General features: G+C 49.0%; 1 protein-coding gene across 5 annotated transcripts in view; it reads right to left on the reverse strand.

The window, feature by feature from the left end:
- The window catches only part of SEZ6L (seizure related 6 homolog like), a 176,404-nt gene that overhangs the window by 65,278 nt on the left and 87,496 nt on the right, over positions 1–23,630 (reverse strand). For all 5 annotated transcript variants that reach the window (XM_036105192.2, XM_036105191.2, XM_036105190.2 and 2 more), the window contains exon 2: positions 230–946. In XM_036105192.2, coding sequence (XP_035961085.2) covers positions 230–946 — 717 coding nt within the window. The remainder of the gene's footprint in view (positions 1–229; positions 947–23,630) is intronic.

Here is a 23,630-nt window from a genome sequence, read left to right on the forward strand (position 1 = left end):
GCTGTGTGGCCTTGGGCAACTTGCTTGATGTCTCTGAGTCTCAATTGTCTCATCTTTAAAATGGGGATATTAATTCTGAGACACAGGGTCAAGCTCACAGTCAATGCTCAATAGATGGTAAGTGATGGTGGGGCCTGGATCTCCTTGGCCCACCTCCCGCCATGCCTTGCACAAGAGTGGGTGCCTCCTGGCTGCAGCAGGAGGGCTGGAGGGTCTGGGAGCTGCGTACCGGGGGCCTGCTCAGTCGTGATGACTGTGGTGGTGATGATGGTGGATGTCGTGGTCTCCTGGCTCTCCTCTGAGGCTGACCCGGTCAGTTCGTTCTCGCCTTTGTCCATTAAGGTCATGGGACTGGCATCTTCTGGGGGAGCCTCGGGGGCGTCATCAGGCGCCGCAGGCTCCCCGGGGTCGGGCCTCTGGGGGAGCGTGTGGGCCATGTAGGGCTGCGAGGTGAAGGTGGAGATCTGCAGGGGTGCGGGCGTCGTGGGGACCGCACCTGCCTTCCGGTCCAGCCAGAGGGGCTCTTCGGAGGCGGCGGGCTCGGGGTCTCCCGGGGGGCGGGGCTTCTCGGTGGCGGAGGAGAGGAGCCCCAGGCCTGAGGATGCAGGCGGGGACGCCGCCCTCTGGACAGCTGCCGTGGAGGTGGCTTTGGGCCGCAGCTGTTTCCTGGCCGAGTTCACCTGCTTGAGCGAAGGCAGCTTCTTCCCGGAGGGGAGGGCGCGCTTGGTGGCGGCCTCCTCCGGCAGCCGCGTGGACAGGGCGGCCGAAGGGGCTGCCCCTTCTAGCCCCGGCTCTCGAAGATCTTCCCCCGACTGCGCTGGATTCAGAGGGGCCAAAGTCACTCTCTCTTCCAGGCTCTCTTTGCTCAGACTGCTGCTACTCCCCAGCGCTCCCGAGGGCAGAAGGGAAGCACCCGAAGGGCCAGTGTCTCCTTCCCGGGGCGCATCTGGGGAAGAGGAGAAAAGACACCTGTTAGCTTGGGGCCAGGGGTGGGGGTTAGATCCTCCAGCTCTTGAAGCAGGGGCCTAGGGTGGCACCCAAAGCTTACCAAGACACCAGGACAGACATGGGGGCTGCCCCCTTCCCTCTCTCCTGACCCTCCCTCCCTCTCCTTTTCTTTCTCTCTCCCGCTCCCTTCCTTTCTTCCTTTTGCTGACCATGGAGACTTATAGTTGATCCTGCCAGGCCCCAGCTAAGCATTAGGGTTACAGAAACCAAGGGCACAAGAGTCTCACATGCCAGTTGTATATGTACTGAAAGGGGTAATAGGAAAGGAGAAATAATCATATTTGGTGTGATAGATGCTTAGAAAGAGAGAAGCTCTGCATGCTAACAGAGCAGAGACAACAGGCCTCTAACTCTGTGGGGCAGGACCACCGTGTACAGTTGGGCAGGTTGTTCATTGCACAAGCATCTCCCACGAAGGATGAGTTGTAACAAGCCCACGCTCTTTTCTCCAAGCTGTGTGCCCTGGCTCAGGACTATATTGTCCTGGGATTGGGGGGTGGCACTTCTTCTTTTTTTTTTACTGAATAATTAAAAATTGACCTATGGGAGACACAGAAAGATTTGAAGATTCAGAATCATGAGACAGGTTCAGAACAGAGGGATGCAGGAGGAGCGTGGAGGCCTAGTTGAGGGGAGCACAAAAGAGGAATACGAGGGGGAGCAGATAGAGGGTGACTGGAGAGAAAGCTGGTAGGGTAGGGTGGTCGCAGGGCCAGGCCTTGCTGGGCACTGTATACCCAGCTACCTGTGATTTATTTTTGCCTTGAATGTAAAACCACCTAGTAATTTTATTTATTTATTTTATTTATTTTTAAAGATTTTATTTATTTATTTGACAGAGAGAGAGAACGAGCAGGGAGAGCAGCGGGCAGAGGGAGAAGGAGAAGCAGGCTCCCTGCTGAGCAGAGAGTCTGACTCGGGACTCGATCCCAGGACCCTGAGATCACGACCTGAGCTGAAGGCAGACGCTTAACCGTCTGAGCTACCCAGGCGCCCCCACCTTCTGTCAATTGCAAGCTAGCATATGGCTTTGACGTCCCCGAGCCTCAGTTTTCCCAGCTGTAAAACGGGGCTATTGTTCCCCGTTTCCCAGGGTCGTCATTGTTCAATAGGTTGACACAGGTAAAACGTACCTGCATACGTGCACCTATGGGTGCCCCTCCCACAGTGAGTGCTTAGTGCGCGCCAACTGCTGTCACTGTCTTTGCTATTGTCATTGTATTCGCGCCCTTCAGTGGGAAGCCGGAGCGGTCAGAGCCTCCCCGATGATGATCTCGAGATAGAGAGGAATTACATCCTGGGCTGGAAGCCCTGGGACTGATAGCTGTCCTTGTCGATTTTCTGCAGACAGACGCTCACTCAGCCACAGTCTCTGGGCCCTTCAGCACTGTCATTTAAATTTATTTCCGCCACCGTTGGAAAGGCTCATTTACTTTCATGGAGTCGGCCGGCAGTGGCTTAATCTATATAGACTGCAACGGTTTGCAATTGGCATCGACAAATGTTCCTGTTGGGTCACATTGATTACCAGCCAGTGTGCGTGCCAGGCTCCCAGTTGCTCCAGGGCAGGAACCGGCCCGGGGGAGGACAGGGAGTGTGTGCCTGACCCAAGGGCAGATCAAGGTCATTCAGGGGCCCAGCAGGTTTCCTGGTCCGAGGTGGGAAGCATCGAGGCTTCAGAGATAGACCCGGATTCGAATCCCGCCTTTAACAGTCCCCTCGCCACGTGAGCCTGGGCAAATCCATTAAGCCTCTTCTGCGTAACAGAGCTACCCCATCCACCTCATAGGATTAGATCAGATGTGGGTCTACTCCAGAGCTGTGCTTTTTGTGTGTACTGTCACTTTTATTAAATGATTGATGCTGACCATCTCTGTAGACTGTGCAGCGAGTAAAAAGTAAAGGGGCCAAAAGAGAGAGGAAGGAGGGGGAGGGGTCAGGACACCTGGCTCCAGGGCTCCAGCTGTGGTTTGATGCGCGGAGCTTGGATGCACCTGGGGTTGGGGGACCCAGATGGTGCTCCAACTTTGGCCCATCCTCCCTAGCATAACCATGTGGGTTTCATCTTCTCTCCATCTTCTCTCTCTGTGTCAAGTGGGCAGCCAGACTAGGTCACACTAGTCAGGTACTCAGCTCGGACTCTGTTGATCTGGGGAACGATCAGGTAATTGGCAATTATTCTTCGAGTCTTTTGTTAATCTTGCCAGAGAGGGTGGAGTGAGTGCTTTGATCCTGACCCTGGCTTGTGAGTTTTGTTGGGTCCTGTGGCTATATTAGTTTCTGCCCATCCTTTCACAAAAATGTCCCCTTGATTACAAGTGACGGAGTTGAGGGAGGGGAAGGATGGAATACGAATGATTTAAAGCACATCGGCGTGCTCTTGGCCGTAATTATAGCGATACTTATAACGTTTTATTTTTGATTGCTTTGCTGAGAGCTGCGTATGTGCCAGGCATGTGCTAAATGCTTTTTTACCCATTACCTCATTTTATTCTTTCTCAACCTTATTAGGGAAAAATTATTCCTATTTTACGGATGAGCAAAGTGAGGCTGTGGGATACTGAGTTAACCTTCCAAGGTCACACAGCAAAGCTGGGTTTCCAACCTCAGTTTTCCTGATGCCAAAGACCATGCTAGCAGTTTTGTTAAGTATCATGGGGTGCTGTTATCACTGACAGCCTCTCGTCCTTCAACTTGAAGTGGCGGCCCCCTCCAAAGACCACCCCCCAATCCTCAATTTTTTTTTTGCTTCCCTGCTGGCGGGGTGGACTATAGTGTTTTTCAAATCTCCCAAATGATACCCTTCACCCCTCCATGCGTTCCTTGTTAAAATACACATTTGTTAGTCTCCCTTGACACCTGAATCTCCAGGGGTGGAGCTTGAAAGTGGAGAACTGTTAGAGTCCCCCCCCCCCCCCATGACTCTTATCATCGGAGTGATCAGAAGAGCTCATTCTGGAACCTGTGATCTTGCCTGACTTTCTACCCCGTCCTTGTTAGTTTTGCCTTCGAAGTATTATAAGTTGCAGGCAGCAGGAACCCAGGTGTAGGTCTGGGCCGCAGGTGATGACGCTTTCCAAGTCCTGTGACCTACCCTGGCCACCCCAGCCTGTCTAGATCCAAAGCAGCCCACAAGAGAAGGAGGGAATGCAAGAGAAAGGAGTCCATGATCAACTTCCTCCCCACAGCCCCTGCGCCCAGCTCTGGGTTCCCCACGGTAAAATGGGTGCTAACCATAGCAGCAATTAGGCTTTTTTGGAAGTAAATCTGGCTGGGCTGAGTCAGCTCTTTCCCACCGAAGACCTAACTGCCAAGGGGAGTTGCGGATCCACCAGGTAAATTTCCCTCCCCGCCTCCATGTTGCCTCCTCCTCAGGGTTCACACGTGGGATCTTGCTGGCTGGCTCCAAACTCAAGGCCTTGTTCAAGACAAATGAGTGTCTGTCTGTGGGCTGCAATGTTCGCAGCCAGAAGGCCTCGGTCTCAGCCGGGATGCTGGACGAGGGAGTGCCACGCGAAACCAGGTCCCAGCAGGCATTAGTCAAAATTGGATTCCAGGGCCCTCTCAATCCAGAGACTTAATCACTTGCTCTACGCAGGCCGGCTTTTCCCTGGGGCCCCAATGACCACTGGATTAAAGGAACTCTTCTTTGTCAGAGCCCTTACAATTTTCAATCATCCTAGTCACATCTGGCTGATTCTGCCTTTATCATGTGCATTCAATGCCCCACTCCCGTGCTGCCCATCAATTAATAACTGACAACGTTGGGTGCCGACTTTCTCTGCTGGTTTTGATACTCAGGACGAGAGAGTCAACGCTCTTGGGTACGGTCGGTCCCCGCACTACGGAAGACAGACACACACCGATAACCCAATATGGATATCCAACAGAAGAGACGGGCCTTTAATTAAATACATAGAGAGGTTGCTTTCCCATCTGCAGATGGCACGCTGAAGACGACTGAGCATTTGTTCTCCCATTGAAGATGGGGAGGGAGCACCTCTCCCGTTCTCCCTCTCTCACTTTGATGGGAGAGATGGGGAGATTAGACTGGGAAGCATCCCATTAGAGTCAAAAACGCACCACGCGCTCTGAAGCTGAGGCGGCAGCAGAATGACTGGCGACAGCCTGTCACTGCTTGGGCACACAGTGATGGAGCGGGAAGCCCGGGAAACCACAGCTGGGGAATGCTTCTGCTAAAATGTGCAGTGAAAAGAGCAAGACGTAAAATTCTATGGTGTGTATGAAAACGACGGGAACAACCAACTAAAACAAATTGCAATGCAGAGCTGGTGTTTTGTTTTGCTTCGTTTTACTTTAAGCTATACCAGACTTCATTTTTTTTTAATTTTTAATTTAAACTTAAAAGTTTTTTTAAACTAACATATGCTGTTCTATTTGTTTCAGACGCACCACATATTGATTCAACAATTCTATGCCTTCCTCAGTGCTCATCACGATAAATGGCGTCACTGTCTGTAATGTTGTTACTATATATATAATTTAGAGAGAGAGAGTGGGGGGGCAAAAGGAGAGGGAGAGAGAATCTTTTTTTTTTTGTAAAGATTTTATTTACTGGGGCGCGTGGGTGGCTCAGTCGTTAAGCGTCTGCCTTCGGCTCAGGTCATGATCCCAGGGTCCTGGGATCGAGCCCCGCATCGGGCTCCCTGCTCCGTGGGAAGCCTGTTTCTCCCTCTCTCTCTCCCCTTGCTTGTGATCCTGCTCTCACTGTGTCTCTCTCTGTCAAATAAATAAATAAAATCTTTAAAAAAAAAAAAGATTTTATTTACTTACATAAGAGAGAGAGAGAAAGCACGAGGGGTGGGGAGGGGCAGAGGGAGAGGGAGAAGCAGACTCCCTGCTGAGCAAGGAGCCGGATGCGGGATTTGATCCCAGGGCCCTGAGATCATGACCTGAGCGGAAGGCAGACGCTTAACTGACTGAGCCACCCAGGCGCCCCTAGAGAGAGAATCTTTAGCAGGCTCCACGCCCAGCTCGGGGCCTGATGTTGGGCTCGATCTCATGACCGTGAGATTGTGACCTGAGCTAAACGCTCAACCCACTGCACCACCCAGGCGCCCCTACAATATTACTGTAGGAATGGCACCAGCAACATGGCTCTGGATGCCTCTGGGTGGGTTTTTTTCCTTCTACTTTTTGGTATTTTCCAAAATGTGTATAATAAATATTTAATATTGTCTTAAGTGAAAAAAAAACATTTACAGAAAAAGCTGGGTTTAACCGCTGCCTTTAGCACCTAGTGGTGGAGAGGCTGAGGGAAAGCAGATACACATTTGCTATCACAGCACTTCATTCACTAACTGAGTCATGGAACCCCTTTGGGTCTCCCGCTAGGGATGATGATCATTCTTCCCTCATCGGACTGTTCACAGGGAGGACTTTTAGGAGGCAGGACTGGCCGGTGCATCATTTGGTGTATTTTTGGTAAAGAGGACTATGAAACTGTTGGTTACTAGCCTAATCCTCATTAATAATGCCCCATTCCATTGGTGGTTTCTCATACCTTCACATTCCTCAAGAAGAAATTGCCCAACAGGGACAACATCAATAATGAAATATCACATCTTCAAGACTCATGGTTACAAACTGCCCCATGAGAGGACCTGAGGTTCAGAGAGGGGAAATGGGCTGCCCAGGGTCACACGCATGTTAGTAGCAGGAAGGAGACCAGGCTATTTGAGGCTTGAAAAACCACACCGGAACACATCAAACACAATCAGAAACAAAACCAGGACCATCTGGACTGCCCCGAAGAACGTTGTTTGGTCCTATGCCTTCTGCGTCTTTCTTTGTTGGGGGACAAGGGGCTGCACGGTGCACTGTAAGATAGGGAACAGCATCCCTGGCTTCCACCTGCTTGGTCCAAGTAGCAACCCCCACGCACGCCCCCACGTGTAACAAGCAAATGTGATTTCAGACATTGCCAAATGTCCCCCCAGTGGGGGACAAAATCGCCTCTGGTTGATGACCACCGGCACTGCCCTCAGCACTGAGAAGACCTTCCCTCCCATTCCTGGAGCAGATTGGCTTTGTTTTACTTGGATCATTGACTTCTAGGGTAGAGAAGATCTTAGCTTAATTCCCATTTCATCGATTAAGGAAATTGAATTGAACGAGGGCTGAGTTTCTTTCTCCCATTCACATTTGATCATTCATTCATTCATTCATTCATACGTTCAGTGAGCACCTAATATGTGCCAGTGCTGGACCAGGCAACCAGTGAGCACCTAATATGTGCCAGTGCTGCACTGGCACCCAGGGGTCCCCCTTGGATAATGAACAGCTGGAACTGCTGAACACGACCCAGTCCTGACAGCCAGGGAGGACCCAGCTCACTCAATCCTGCGGGAATGAGGACCCTCAGGTAGACTCACTGGGCCGCTCCCACCTGGACTTGGAGGAGACTTTCTGGGGGCAGAAAGGGCAGAGGTGGGGGGGTGGGCTTGGGGGCAGTGGGGTTTCATCTACTGTCTCACTGGCAGCCCTGTACCTGTGTGTCCACGTGGACAATACTGATATTCAAATGGTGAGTTACACTCCACAAAGCGTATTGCCTGTTGTCATCTTGTTCCCACTGTAAGCCATCCGGTCAGATTGGCATTTTCTTTTTCCCATTTTATAGATTAAAAAAAAAATCAAGGCTCGGAGAGAGGACGTGACTTGTCTCAGATCATGGAGCAAACTGGGGTAAAGTTGGATACTTTCTGACATTGTTTCTGTGCTCATTCCTCTTTCCCTCACCCTCAAATATTTTTTCCCTATAAAATAATTTAAAAAATGTAAGAATACCTGAAAGGTATGAAATCAAAGGTGTTAAGTACTGCCCCTCCCCTGCCCCATCTACCAATCCTGCCTTCTAAGGGGAACCAGTGTTAGTAGGATTTTGTTTAATGTCCCAATAAAATGTACTGATGTAAAAGTAATAAAGTATTTTTTACCTTAAGAGGTGTGTTAGTGCATAGGGGTGTAGAGAATGGCTTGTGTTCCAGGCTCAGCCCGCTGCTCAGTTCCATGAGATCCTGGACAGTCACTTCCCTTCTCTGGACCTCACTGTTCTCGTCTGTAAGGTGGGATTATACCAGTCTTATCCCTTAGTGGCGTTAGAGAGTAAAATGAAATCACAGGGATAAAGCACAGTGCTCATAGAACAGCCTGACAGCCCTCATGAGCCCTGCTGTCACTTTCTATCTGAGCATTCTCAGAGTTATTACATTGTATATATTGCTCTGTCACTTACTAAGAAATGCATTTTGAAATATTCCAGTCACTCAAAAAGAGTTAGAGTAAGGCAACAAATATCCATGTGTATACACCTTTCGCTTAAGAAATAGAATTCTACCTGTATGTCAAAGCCTGTTTCCCTTCCTACCATATGCTCCTTCTCCTTCTCCACCCCTAACCACTGTCTTGAATATGACCTTCAGCATGACCATTTATCAGGTGCACTATTACCATCTTGCTGTTATTTATTGTTGGCATCTATTTATTACACGTCAGTTTCTCTGAATAATATGTGGTATGTTTTAAAACTTTATAGAAATGCAGTCATCCCTAGTGAATCCTTCAACACCCTGCTCTTTTTTTTTTTTCCTTTTTTTCTTGCTCAACACTGTGAGGGGCATCTGTGTTGATAAGTGTAGTTTTGATTGATTCATTTTTCACTGCTCTATAGTATTCCTTTGCATTAGTATCTCCCCACCCAATCTCTCACTTAAAATCCATCATGATTAACTTTTCATGTCAGCACCTATATGGTCATTTCATTTTTTAAATAGCTACATTGAAATATAAACACATATTATTATTATTTTTTTAGGTAGGTTCTACGCCAACATGGGGCTTAAACTCAAGACCCCGAGATCAAGAGTTGTGTGGTCCACTGACTGAGCTAGCCGGGCACCCCTAAACATATATGTTATTGAACCAGGCTCTTATCGATTAATATTTAGGTTGTTGCCATTCTCCTCCCAAATAACACTGCAATAAATACATATCTTTGGTGACTGTGTCCAGCTAATTCTTCAGGAGAGTGTCTTAGAAGTTGCATTGATCATCCAAACAGTTTATCTATTTAAAATGTTGGCTGACACTGAAAAAGTACCTTCCAGAATAACCTGAACCTATATACCCTACTGCCAACTCTACCCGAGAATGCCGTTGCTCTCCAGCTTTATCAATATATTGCTTTCGGTGACTTTCAACTAGACCATCTGAGTTGGAATGTGGGGCAGCTGGACCCAGGCAGGGTGTACTTCTAAAATGCCCCCCAAGACTTGCTGTCAACCCCATCCACCAACCACTCACAGGCTGGCACTGAGTAGGGATGGGTCCAGAGTACCCCTCCCCTCACCTGTGCCTTAGTCTCCCCCTCAGGCCCCGCCCCAGAACTGGGGAGGGGGGCAGGGCTGCACCTCCTGGTGCCCCCAAGTCAATGCAGTATTAGTCCTGAGAACTTTGCATTTGCTCCTCCCTATTTGTCATGTTTTGCTGAAGAACGTATGTGAAGAATTGTTTATTTTCACCAAAGCAGATGTAATAAATGCCACACTCAGCAAAACAAACAAACAAAAACAAATAAATAAAATAAAATTAAATGCCCCCAAATGGTTCGAGGTGCTCTTTGATTTTCCCTAGTTGCTACTGAAGCTGTGTCCGAAGTCTGCCCTGACCTTTCTTTCCCTTGCCTCACCACATCTTTACTCAGAAGCATCCAGGAAACCCAGTTCATTTTTCCTTTTTATTTTCAAAGACTTTATTTATTTATTTTTGAGAGAGAGAGAGAGAGAGCACAAGCAGGGGGAGGGGCAGAGGGAGAAGTAGGCTCCCTGCTGAGCAGAAAACCTGTTGTGGGGCTCGATCCGAGGACCCTGGGATCATGACCCGAGCCAAAGGCAGACACTTAACGACTGAGCCACCCAGGCACCCCCAGGAAGTCCACTTTAGGGTGTTTCCCTGGTACATCTCACAATCGCTGGAGTTTAGGTAACAGATCAGGACAGTGATCGGTGGCCAATGAGGGCTAGGAAGAGCGTGTGGTTGCAAAGGGTTCACAGCAAAAAGGGCTCCATCTAAACTGCTATGGATTTCTAGGTCAATGGGCTGTGTGGCCATGTCCCAAAGCAGAGGGACAGCTATGGTCGTGACACACCCACTGGGATGGTACAAAGTGTTCATAACACAAAGTACTGTTGGAGGGAGCAAAAGTCTGGAGACGATGCACCTGTCCATCTACGGGCGGCGGGTTGCATGATTGTAGAAGCCCACAATGGAATACACGCAGGGTCAAAGGAATGAGATGAAGTCACTGGTGAATAACATGGAGAATGTTCAAAATTATAAGTACATCTCTCCTTTGACTCAACAAGCTCACTTCGGGGAATTTATCCCGCAGAGCGTTGTTCGCCCACTTGCAAAATGATGTCCGTGCAAGGTTAAACAATGCCATGTTGTTTGTAGTAGCAAGACTCCAAGGCAAATCAAATATGCACCAGTAAGGTTAAATCAATTATGGAGCATCCAGACAGAGTGCCATGCAGCAGCAAGAGGGGAACGGGGAAGCGCTCTGTGGCCCAAAGAGGAGAGGTGGCCAGTTTCTGTTATATTAAAAAGCAACGTGTGCAGAGTTTGCTGCCTTTTGTGTAAAAACGGGGAGAGAAATAAGACTTTATGTGTTTGCTTTGCTACTGTGTGAGTAAAGAAACTTGGGGAGGAGACCCAAGAAACAAATGATGCTGGTACATATTATGCTGGTAGGAGAGGTGGGACATTGGAAATAGGATGGGGTGTCAGGGCAGGAAGAGAATTTTCACTATATACCTTTTCACAGATATAGATCTATGTATGTATGTATGTGTGTGTATGTATTCAGACATATGTAGGTGTATGCATGTGCGTCTAATAAATAAAAAATTACTTGTTCAAAAACCATGCAACTGAACAATAACAGAAAGAATGGCAGAGCTGGTGTGCCAACACAATTCAGTATCTAGTGAAAAAGAAATCGAAGGAGAAGAGCGGATATAATAGGTCTCATGTGAGTGGGAGGGATGCATTTGAACAAGGGGACGGGACTCCCTCCGCAGAGCAGGACGGCCGCTTGGGGCTTCAGAGAGAATCACATTTGATTGTGCATCATTTTATACAGTTTGATAAATTTGCGAAATGCATGCTATGTTTATAACAGTAATAATTAGTAATAATAGTTAATAACAATGATGAACTCCCTGAGCTTTGTCACTCCAGGTTCAGAACAAGCCCCAGCCTTTCTTGGGGTTTCTAACGGCTCTTGAACTTCCACAGGGGTGGGGAAACCAGCTTCGCTAGAGCAGGGAGTCCCCAAGGAACAACACGCAGTCTCTACCTCTCCATTGCTCCCTTGCTTCCCAGGGAAATGAGGGACCATCTGATTTGAGGTATTAGGGAGAGAGGTATTAGGGATGTCACTGATATCCACTGTGTCCTATTCCCAGGGCAGAGCTGCTGGACTGAAAATCTGGCAGTGGGGTCCTCTCTCTCTCTCCAGACTTCTCCACTTGTCTACTTGTGCCGGGAAACCCCAAATCAAAGTCACTTGGAGAGGACAGAGTGTAGGTGTCCAGCAGGGGTCTGCAGCCCAGCTCCACCAGGAATTAAGCTGGTCCCATCTGGCTCTTTTTTCTATTTGTCAGTTGATTGAAATCAGAGGAGAGAATCGAGGAGGTAGGTGACCATCCCCACTCCTCCCTGCCTGCTGCTGACTAATTAGAGTCCAGAGTCTCAGGAGAACCTTCGACTGGGTCTCCCTGTCTTGTTTATTTTACTCAGGTTAAGCACAGGTAACCTGGACCTCACCTAGCCCATCGTGCCCCTCTAGGGAGTACTGCTTTTGTAGTTACATCAGAAGGTCCCTGGTGGTCCTCACCTTTGGCAAAATGGCTGGGAATCTTCCTATATGGGTAGGCCATCCACCACAGCAGATTTCCTGCCACATCCCCAAAACTCAATCCCCAATTAAGATTTGTACCAGATGAGCCTTTGGAAATGATCTAATGATCAGATTTTTAGAAAGATTTAATTATTTATTTGAGACAGAGAGAGAGAGAGAGAGCAAGCAGAGGGAGGGGGAGGGGCAGAGGGAGAGGCAGAGAATCTCAAGCGGACTCCTTGGTCAGTGAGGAGCCTGACGCAGGGCTCGATCTCATGACCCTGAGATCATGACCTGAACAAAAACCAAGAGTTGGACACTTAATCGACTGAGCCACCCAGGCACCCCTCAAATGATCAGATTTTGTGTTTTAAGTTGGCAGCAAATCATTTGGGGTGGGTGGGTAGTACTTTAAAGATGTAAAAATCAGGCCATGAAATCACTGCCTAAAACCCACCAAGAGCTTCTCACCACGCTGAGAATGATATCAAAACTCCCTTCAATGAGCTACAATGCCTTTTGGATTCTGGTCTTGGACCTCTTTCTCCAAAACCACCTTTTACCATCTCCCCCCTCAAACTACGGTATGACCGCACGCACTTTTTTTTTTTCCTGCTCCTTAAACCTTCCAAATTCTTCCTGTGTCTCAGGGCCTTTGCATGTGCTGTTCCCTCTGCCTCAAATTCTCTTGTGTGTTATCTTTGTTTGGCTGGCTGCCTCTGGTCATTCAGGTCTCAGCTCGTCTTCTCTAAGACACCCCCTCTCCCATCACTTTCTATCTCATTCTCCGCAGACTGCTTACTGCAAGCAGGGCTACTCCTGATGATGTGTTCCCTTGTTCTTTGTCTGTCTCCACAAGATGGTCCACACCCAGGCAGCAGGAATGAAGTTGGGACAGGCAATGCATCCTTAATCTTTGGATTCCTGCAGTGCTCATTTGGCAGCCAATGACTATTGAGGGGAGAGGACAAGAGAAAGGGTGCCTTGGGGGCACTTAACAAGTGCTTAGGAGCTGATGAAGTTGCCTTCAAATCCAGAAATTCTAGAATTCTGGATGTGGCTGTTCATGGGTGGTGGGGATCAGGGTGCAGACATTACTAACAGAAGATCAAGTGCCCAGGGGTCATCCTGGTGAAGGCTACTATGGTCAGGTCCTCAGCCTTTTTATGGATCAGCTGTCTTAAGCTCCTTCCTTTTCACCCAATTTTCTCCTCAAGACAAATATGGACAGATTTCTATTCCTGTCCTCCTTCCACCTGGATGTGAGTTAACTGGCAGGGAAATGGGTGGCAGGAAAGAGGAAGGAGGTTGGGATCATTCTCTGAATCATCTGTGATTCAACCCCTCCATCATGAGGGCACAGGAAAAGCCCAAGACTCCCAGCAGATGGTGGCAGGAAGGGAAACTGAGTCCCTGAAGCAAAGCCTTACTGCATCCTCCCCTAGGCGGTTCACCCTCCGTGGGAGGGGAGGCAGGAGAATCCCCTGAATATGGGATCAAACTAACCAGGACCTAGCAACCATCTCCATCAGCCTCAGACATCCATCACTCTGGAAAAAAGTCATCAAAGGTGATTATTTACAGGGCGTTGCATTTTCGCAGACAGAGCTCGGTAAACGTCTAAGGCCGGCCAGACCCCACAGGCAATCTGGCACCAGGGTTGAATGGGGAGTTGGATGAGCTCAGTTTTTCATTTTTACAATGCACCAAAGAATCTCAGTCCCACCATGAGAGAAGTAAAGGTGGCAAGTTGTATCTTAAAAAGACATTTTTAGATATCCCTTTATTCCCAAAGCCATGGTTATGAAAACCCTGCTTCTCTCCCGGACTTTGCTTTGTAACTGCAGCCCGTTCTCTCCGCAGCGGCCAGAGGGATCTTTCCAAACCACCCCCTTCCACGGGCCGGTGGTCCTCCCTGCATTTATTCTTCTTCCCTTGACTCCTAACACTACCAAAGAGATAAGTCACAGTGTTAATCACACTATCATACTTGTCTGGCTTCTCTCTTGTCTTCCCCACTGGAAGTAAGTTTCCCGAGGAGAGCGAGCACCTCTGCCTTACTCATCACTGCCTCCCTAGGATCTATCCCACGGCCATGGACCTGACACACAGTAGGCCCCTCACAAATATCTCTACTGGTTGAGAGCAGACTCAGTGTTTTAGAGAAGTCCATCTCTTTAAGAGGGACTATAGACTAGTACACTATATTACTGCCTATCATAAAAGTGAATCCATGGTAAACTTAATCCTCGATAAACATGCTTTGGTTTACGATATGGTGTCTGGAGAGAAGTTCTAGGTGAATGTACACAACTAGTTCTAATTGCAAAACACGTTTCCATCTCTGCAAGCAGAGAACCCGAGGGGAGCCTGTCCCCATAAATCCCATGGTTGGCTCCAGCCACGGGAGGGCAAATAGAAGCCCAACTGGTGAGTTTGCTTGTTGCTGTCTTCATTCTGGAGCTGCCCACCATGCCATGGTCACGTGGATGGAGGAGATTTCGGAGCAATGTGTGCATCACCCAGGAGAGCACATCAAACTCCTGAGTCTGCTGCAGAAACCCGGGGACCACAGGGGACTTGCAGCAGATGTTGAAATGGCCAGCTTGTACAGGCAAGAAAAGACTCTTTCAGTGTCTTGGCTACTAGAGTAATTATCTGATAATTGTCCTCTGCGAGCTGGCTTCTTCCCCCACGAATGGGCCTCCTTTGTAACTCGTGTTGGGTTCAGAAAGCCTTGAAAATTCTTTTATGTCCAGTTACCTCTCATCAGAGCGGTGGTTGGGCAGTGCATCCCTCTCCCCTGTGAGTGAGCCCGGGGAGCTGTTGGCTCAGGGCTGCCATCCTGCCTTTGTGCCTTTAACGATCCGATTAACTGTGGATGACACCAGTGCCAGCCGATTAGCATTCAAACACTTCTCTCCCTTCCCACCTCCATCCCGCACCCACCAAACTCCATTCATGTCTCATGGTGCTGACTTTGTGATTTCTTGCCGGTGGTAGTCGGGAGGAGGAGAGATATAGGGTGTGATTTACTTGTGATTTCTTTGTGTACAGGAAAATCAGTGAGTCACTGGGAGCAGGGCTGGGAGACAGGCACGAGACAGCTCAGAGAGGAACCCCAGGGTGGGAAATCTATCTAGAGTCAATTACCTATCTACTCGCAGAGACACATATAATACTTGGGAATGAATCCAGATGGTCTGCAAGTGACTTTAAAGACATCATGAGTAAGTTTGCAATGTCTCTTCACCTGTTTGCTCAGATTCCCAGACAAGAACAAAGAGCAGATCGGCATCCCAGCACCCTTACGGGGACGGGCTCAGAGGCGGAAAAGATGGGAAGATGGGCACACCTGGGCTTGGGCACTGGTTTCGCCACCAAATTGCTATGTGGCCTTGAGCAAATTCCATCTCTCAAAGCCTTGGTTGTTGGCTTTGTGAAATGAGGGCAGTGATCTTTGCCTGGTCAACCTTAAAGAGAGAAAAATTGAGGAGATTGGCGGGGAGAGCTGTGTGTACGACTGAGTTCTGAGATGTTTAACACACTTTTTACAACTTTAAGACAAATCACTTTGCTTCTTTTAAGAGATGAGGCCGCTCCTCTCTTCAGACAGAACCTGGACAACAGTGGCTTTATTTGCTGGGGCCAAATAAAACATGCTCATGGCTTCACCTGCGTCATTGAAATTTTTCTTTTCCTGAGAAGTGTCTGTTTTTATCTTCATTTTAATGACGAGGAAATGCTGGGGAGTGGCAAAGCCGGGATTAGAACAGGGCTGTCTGACCCCCAAACCCACGCCCCATTGAGGCGGGGAATGGGCTATATATTTATTCCAGCTGGCCCCCGAATCCTAGCCTGGCTGCTTCCGAGTGAATGCTGAGTGCTGCCCGCGAACAAACTAGCACAGGATCTGCTCCAGCTATGAGGTCCCCAGAGACAAAGGAGTACCCCACGAGTAGCAGAGCGCCAGGTGCTCCTCCTGAGGACTGGATAGTAGAGAAAAGTGAGAGACTAACCTTTTAAAAAGCAGAACCCAAAGGTAAGGGAGCTAGCTTAGCATACCCATTTTAGAGATAGGCAAACCAAGACCTGAGGTGCAAAGGGGAAAGTTCTGGATCAAGAAGGTGAGGATTCCTCATTGACTCTCTCTATGCACTCTGGTCAGAGTGTGTTCTCATCTCTGGGCCTCAGTTTTATCCTCTGTTATAATAGAATAATTTCTTCAAATAAAAGCTTAAGCGGAATGACACTCTCCAACGATGCAGTTAAGGATAACTCAGCAGGTTGGGATTGTCCACACCCTGCACATTTTAAAGAAAGATTTGGCCCTTGCCCCCACTCCTGGGAGAGAACTTCAAAACCATTGGAAGTATCCTGCCTGATAGGAGGTCTTCATTTACGTGGAGGTGTTGGGCTCCGCCTGGTACTCTATGCTTCCAACATGATTTTTGGGTGGCGACCTTGGGCTTAGCATCAGTTTGACCTCTAGGGGAAATGGACACTAACATCAGCCACGTGGGTAGTGGGTCATGGCTGTGTGATCAAGCCCCAGTGGAAACCCTGGACACCAAAGCTCAGGAGAGCTTTCCTGGTTGACCATACTCCATGGATGATACACAGCACCTCATGTGGAAAGTCGGGGCTGTCCACAGGACTCCACCGGGAGAGGACAACAGGGGATGTATGCCTGGCCTCTCCCAGACTCTGCTCTCTGTGCCTCTTCCCTTTGCTGATTTTAGTCTGGGTCATTTCACTGTAATAGACCAGACCCCTGGGTTTGATGGCTTTTCTGAGTTCCATGAGTCCTTCCAGCAAATTACTGAACATGGCAGTGGTCTTAGGGAGCACTGAACCCCCAAATCAACCACAAATTGGACCATATGGATTGAATCAGGATGGGGGCAGGAGTCTGAGAGCTGTCCTATGAGGCTTCCCCTTTCCTGAACCTTTGATGAGGATGATGATGGTGGTGGTGGTGATGACGGGGGATAATGGTGGTTAAGTGCCTGCCGCATGTCAGCTCCCATAGTAAATGCTTTTACACGGATTATTTCATTTACTCCTCTCAACACCCTTGGGAGGTGGATCATATTATTACCCCCATTTTACAGATGAGGACACTCACACCTAAAGAAGTTTGGTCACTTGCTCAAATCAGCACAACTAGTGGCGGGGTTGGCAGTGGAACATAATTTGTAAAGCACCGGGCAAGATGGTCTCTCATATCCCTTCCAGATCAGATGTCTCATGGACACATGATTCTAAGGGATAATTTATCTTTGGAGGCCATGGCTGATAATTCTTGGGCTTGGGGGAAGAAATGGTTTCTGCTTATTCCCACTTCTCTGCTCTCTCACGTGATTTCTTCCATGCCAGGTGCACATCTGCTACCTCCCGGGCCAGCTTCAAGGGCGACTTGGGTGCCCAACAGAAATCATTCCATTCTATTCCACCCATCCCATCCTATCCTATCCTATCCCATCCCACCCACCCCATCCCATCCTATCCCATTCCATCCTATCCATCCCATCCCATTTGTCCTATCCTATCCTGTCTTATCCCACCCATCCCATTCCATTCCATCCATCTTATCCAACCCATCCCATCCCACTCATCCTATCCTATCCCATCCTATCCCACCCATCCCATCCCATCTCATCCCACCTATCCCATCCCATCCCATCCTATCTTATCCCATCTATCCCATCCCATCCCACCCATCCCATCCTATCCCATCCCATTCCATCCATCTCATCCTATCCCACCCATCCCATCCCACCCATCCTATCCCATCCCATCCTATCTTATCCCATCTATCCCATCCCATTCCACCCATCCCATCCTATCCCATCCCATTCCATCCATCTCATCCTATCCCACCCATCCCATCCCACCCATCCTATCCATCCCATTCCATCCTATCCATCCCATCCCATCCCACCCAACCTATCTTATCCCATCCTATCCCATCCATCTCATCCTATCCCACCCATCTCATCCCATCTCATCCCATCCCATCCCATCCCATCTATCCTATCCTATCCTATCCCATCCCATCCCATCCCATCCATCCCCTCCTATCCATCCCATCCCATTCATCCTATCTTATCCCATCTTATCCCATCCATCTCATCCTATCCCATCCATCTCATCCCATCCTATCCCATCCATCCCATCCTATCCCATCCCATCCCATCCCACCCATCCTATCCTATCCCATCCCATCCTATCCCATCCATCCCATCCCATCCCATCTCATCCATCCCATCATGTATTGAGCACATGCTGTGTTGGGAGTATACACGGATGCACAACACATCATCTCTACCCTCAGCCTCCACAGGTCAAGGTTCTCACCAGGCAGATGAGCTCAGTGCATCCTGGGAAGCAGGCTGGCACCACCGAACGCCAAGCCTCAGGCTCCTCCATTCTTTAACTCCTGGTCCTTGATGTCTGCCTCTTGGAGTCCAGCCAGCCTCTGCCCAGAGCCTAACGAGCTCTTGCAGCCAACAAGAACAATGTCTCGGGTGTGTGTGGGCCTGCAGCCGAGGCGGCGCACAGAGCATCCCTTCACTCTCAGGCCTGCCTGGTGGGCAGGTGGTGGGTGTGGGGTTTGGGGGAAGCGCCGGAGGGGGCGGATTTAACGGTCCTCAGAGTGGCCATTATCAGGCCCCCCCCCCCGCCCCAGCCGAGACTATACAGAGCGCCTCAGTGTCCCGGCGCCCACCTGGCCCCCTTTATAGGCACGGCGCCTGCACACCCTGGCACGGGGCCATCTGCCTGGGGTGGGGGAAGGATGTCCTTTGATTCACTCAGCAGCCAACGCTGCCAAGGTTGGCTTAGCACACGTGGGGCTTGAGACGCAGAGAAGGACAGATGCAGAGAGATGAAGAAGGAAAGACAGTCATCTCCCTCACAAGACAGACCGCAGCTTCCCTCACAACGCCACTGGTAAGTTTTACGTAATGACGACAGCTATCACTTTGAACCCTCTAAGGTGCTAAGTTGTTCACATGTGCCGCCTCATTTAAGCCTCAGAAATACTCTGTGATACAGGGACTGCTTTCCCATTGAGTAGATGGGAAAACTGAGGCTCAGAGAGGGAAATCCATTCCCCTAAAAACAGACTGGAAGAGGATGGTAGAACTGGCATTCCAACCTCAGCCTGTCTGACACAGACGCCCCTTAACATCTCGCTCTACTGCATTTCAGGTGTTCAGTGCATTCTAAACACATGATCTTTTTTTTTTTTAAGATTTTATTTATTTATTTATTTATTTATTTTCTGGGGGCAAGGGACAAAGGGAGAAGGAGAGAGAGAATCTTCAAGCAGACGCCCTGCTGAGCGCCGAGCCCGACGTGGGCCATATCTCATGACCCTGAGATCATGACCTGAGCCGAAACCAAGAGTCAGATGCTCAATAGACTGCGCCATCCAGGTGCGCCCCAATACAGGATCTTATTTAATTTTCTCAATAGCAATTCACTAATTCATCCACGCCCTACAGTCATTCAACAAACACTCACTGAGGACCCGTGGTGGGGCCAGGCACTGTGCTAAGCAACGTGGAAGGAGGTATAAAATACGTTGGCAACAGTCCCTGTTCTCATAGTGGGTGGCCATGAAAGGGAGGAGAGAGAACTCCAGAGCCCCTGCATTTATCTCTGAGGCACACCCACACCTGTCTGAGGCTGTGGGATCAGGGGCAAGGGGTGCCCTAAGGCTTGTTCTTTACCTCCACCTGGAGAGTCTGAGGTTTCTACTTGGCATAAGACAATCAGATGCAGTCTGGCCAAGTGATAAGACCACAGGACAAGAACTCACGTCTCTTGTATGCAACCCCCAAAGTGGGGAATGTCATGGAGACCATACTCAGAGTCTCTTGGTCCCAAATATACCTTTTAATACCTCCTAAGCTTTTATTGGAGTGTAATACACGGGTAGGAAAGTCCACTCAATTGTAAGTGTACGGCTTGATGAATGTTCTCAAACTGGATGCACCCGTGTAGTCAGCAACCAGAATCAGCTGGCAAGATGTTGCCAGTGCATCCTCTCTATCTTCTGGCCACACGCCCCTCAAAGAGATCTTTATTTTGCGTTCTATTGTTAGAGGCTTCCTTTTGGCTGTTTATGAATTCACTGGATAATTACTCAGCATGTTCTCTCTTGTATCTGGCTTCTTTCACTCATTATATTTGTGCGATTTATCTGTGCTGTTCCACGTCGTGATGGTTCATTCCCTTCTTTATCACTGCAAAGTATCCCATGTTATGACTGTAGCGCAATTTCCCCATTCTATTACTTATGGGCATCTGACCTGCTTCCAGTTTGGGGCTATTATGAGTAGTACAGCTGCGAACGTTGTATTCTATGGGTTTTTGGTGCACACGTATACCTACTTCTGTTGGGTGTATTCCCAGCTGAGTGCTGACCGCTCAGCATGGCATGTTCATCTTTAGGAGACACTGCCAGAGATTTAGTACAAATCTTCCAATTTTGATGATAAATCTACCCAGCTGCTTTCCTACAATGCAGTAACTAGCAGACTGACAGAAACCTAATGTTGTTTATATAAATACTAATAATAATTACTATTTTTACTGCCGTTCTGTTGTTCCTATCCTCCAAGGACTTGGGAATGAAGGCACGTGCTAAGCACCAAATGAAGGGTTTGGGTAAAAACCTGAACCAAGCGAACATCCAAAGAGGCCAATCAGACAATATTTCACCATCAATTTCCATTTTCCAAGGGCCGACCAGCCACGTTTCCTCCTCATTTTGGTATCTGGATCATTACTGGACACTTCAGTACATCCTTGAATGGGGATTGCCTCTTTAACTGAGCATGAGATGAATCCAGGGGGCTCGGCTGGCCTGTAATGAGGCTTCAAGGTGGCCTGCCCACAGAGAGGGGCAGGAAGGTGGGTGGGGGCTGGGAGTCCAGACGTGGGGAGGAGCCGCAAGCATCCAGGACACCCCAGCGAGGTCTTTTCCCACGAGAGCCAGCCTCGAGCAACCAGGATTTAAGCTGGAGGCAATGCATGCCCTGTACACCTTGACCTCCGCTTGGGGGAAGAAGAGCTGAAGGAGTGATCCCAAGATGACACTGGGTCCAGAATTTAAATCTTCAAGAGGGGGGTGCCTGGGTGGCTCAGTCGTTAAGTTTCTGCCTTTGGCTCAGGTCGTGATCCCCAGGGTCCTGGGACTGAGCCCCACATCGGGCTCTCTGCTCCACGGGAGGCCTGCTTCTCCCTCTCCCACTCCCCCTGCTTGTGTTCCCTCTCTCACTGTGTCTCTCTCTGTCAAATAAATAAATAAAATCTTAAAAAAAAATTATTCAATCTCCAAGAGGTCTGACTCCACACCTTCGCTCCGCAGGGCACTGGAGACGTCTACAGCTCCTATTCTACAAACTGGCCCTCTTACTTTTTTTGCTCCCATGTCTTTGCTGTGTCTTCCGTCAGGATTTCCAGGCCTTCCCTCCCTGATGCACAGACGCACACACACAGGGTGCCAGGAACTGGGCTCAGCCCTCCACCGTGCATCGTCCGATTTCATCCCTCGGTGTCAAGTGCCATGTTTGTGTCCATTTGATGGATAAGTAAACTGAGGTTCAAAAAAAATGAAATGATTATCCCAAAGCTTCTGAAAGCAGGTGTAGCACATGCTGAGGTCTGCCTGAGTCCGGGGCAAGTGTCTTTAACCACTTCTTACATTCTTGGCCCTCTGGCAGCTTCCCCAGTGTTCTTCTTCCTGAGAACATTCTTTTCCTTCTTGGATGGCTTCTCTTCCCTCTTCTCCCACGCCTCTCCCTTTGTGCTCTAGGCTTCTAACACGGCAATGACAACTCATTGGCCACAGCTGGAACGACACTGGTGGGCGAGGTAATACAATATTGATCTTCCCGCAGCAGACTCTATTCCTTGTAGCGAGTGGAAGGAGATTAATGCAGGGCCCTGGCCGGTAGCAAACATCTACAAGGCAGCTTCTGTGATAGGCAGGATAACATGCTTTATTAGCCTTATGACAAGACAATGTTTTACCATAATTTTTGATCAGAGACTGGGTGATGTTAGCATCAAAATACATTTGGGAGGCAGTCCCGCTGGGTAAGTAGCAGATGAAAAATACTGTCAGTGGCGGGGACTGGTGGATCAGAGGTTGAGGTTAACCTCCGCTTTCCAAAGGGACACAGAAAATGCAATGAATGCTCAGACCTCCAATCTGCGAGGCCAGGGTTCCAAAGCTGCCCCTGGGACAATGCTGGCTACACCTCCCCATGCTCCAGGTTTTTGCACGCATTTAGGTTTCCGATCCAGAAAGCCTCGGGTATCACCTTCCCCCAGACCAGTGTTTCTCAAAAGACCACTCACAGCAGAATTTTCTGGACTGACTTTTTAAATGAACTCCCGGGCTTCATCCTAGACCCAGTAGACCCAGTAAATTAGAATTTGGGGCGGGGGTGGGACCAAGGAGTCTGCACTTTTACCAAGTACCCCTCATGAGTCCCGTGCCCACTGATGTTTGAGAACCACCGCATTTGGGAACGCTGAGTGTGGAAAAAATGACATCGCCTAATGTCCCCGCCACCATGTCATTATGCTCATAAAGCCGCACTGAACTGCATTATAGTTAATCATGTAATTTTTTTTTATAGCATTTTAGCATGTATATTGCACAATCACATCCATTGCCCTATTTGATCCTAGAACAAACTTGTGGAAGAGAAATGAAAACTACCCTGCCCATTTGATAGAGGAGAATACTGAGGCTGGGTGAGGTCAGCAATCACGCCAAAGCACTGCAGTCGGCATTGATTCCCGAGCCTTCCATCAAATGCAGCCTGCTCTCTCGGATTCTCCTAAGGCTAGGGGTTCTCAACTTGGGGGGGTGATTTTGCCCCCCAGGGGACATTTAACAACGTCTGGAGACATTTTTGGCTGTCACGACTGGGGTGGGGAGGGGATGCTCCTGGCATGTAGGGGTGGAGGGCAGGGGTGCCACTCAACACCCAAAATGCATAGGATCACCTCCGCCACAAACACCCACCCAGCCTAAATGTCAGTAGTGCTGAGGTGGAGAAACCCTGACCTATGCACCTGGCTCTATCTCACACCCAGATTTTATTCTAAATTCACTGGGATGCTTCTGGAGAGTTCTTGGCACAAGGAGTTATATGATCAGATGAAAGTGCTGGATCCCTCTAGATGGCAACTGTCAAGAAGACAAAGTAAATGCTGGAAGACCCCTTTAAGAAGCTAATTTAGTCGCGGCATGACCTTGGCCAGGTCACCCCTCCCCGCTGAGCCTCAGTTTCCTCTTAGGTAGGACGGGGGTGGAGAGATGCCACTAAACTGGATTCCTCCTATCACTTTTAAAACTGTTCCGTGATCTAATTCTGTCTAATTTTCCATTAATGCTGGGTGAGCTCCTTTGGAAGGCGAGACAGGATCTGAGAGGCTGGCCCTCTGAAAGTCATTGTGCATTTCGGCCGATCCATCTTCCCACCTCACCAGCCAGATTTGCTCCACGTTAAAAAGGAACTCCCAAGGCAGAGAATGCTTTGGAAGGAAATTGGATTGGAATTTAATTGATGATCTGGGCAATACGCCACAGCTATTAAATTACCCTGCAAAGCCAACCCATTGCTCTATACAGAAACAACATGGCTTTGTTTGGATAAGGCCATGTGTG

This window comes from Halichoerus grypus, chromosome 13 (assembly GCF_964656455.1).
Source record: "Halichoerus grypus chromosome 13, mHalGry1.hap1.1, whole genome shotgun sequence".
Taxonomy (NCBI): Eukaryota; Metazoa; Chordata; class Mammalia; order Carnivora; family Phocidae; genus Halichoerus; species Halichoerus grypus.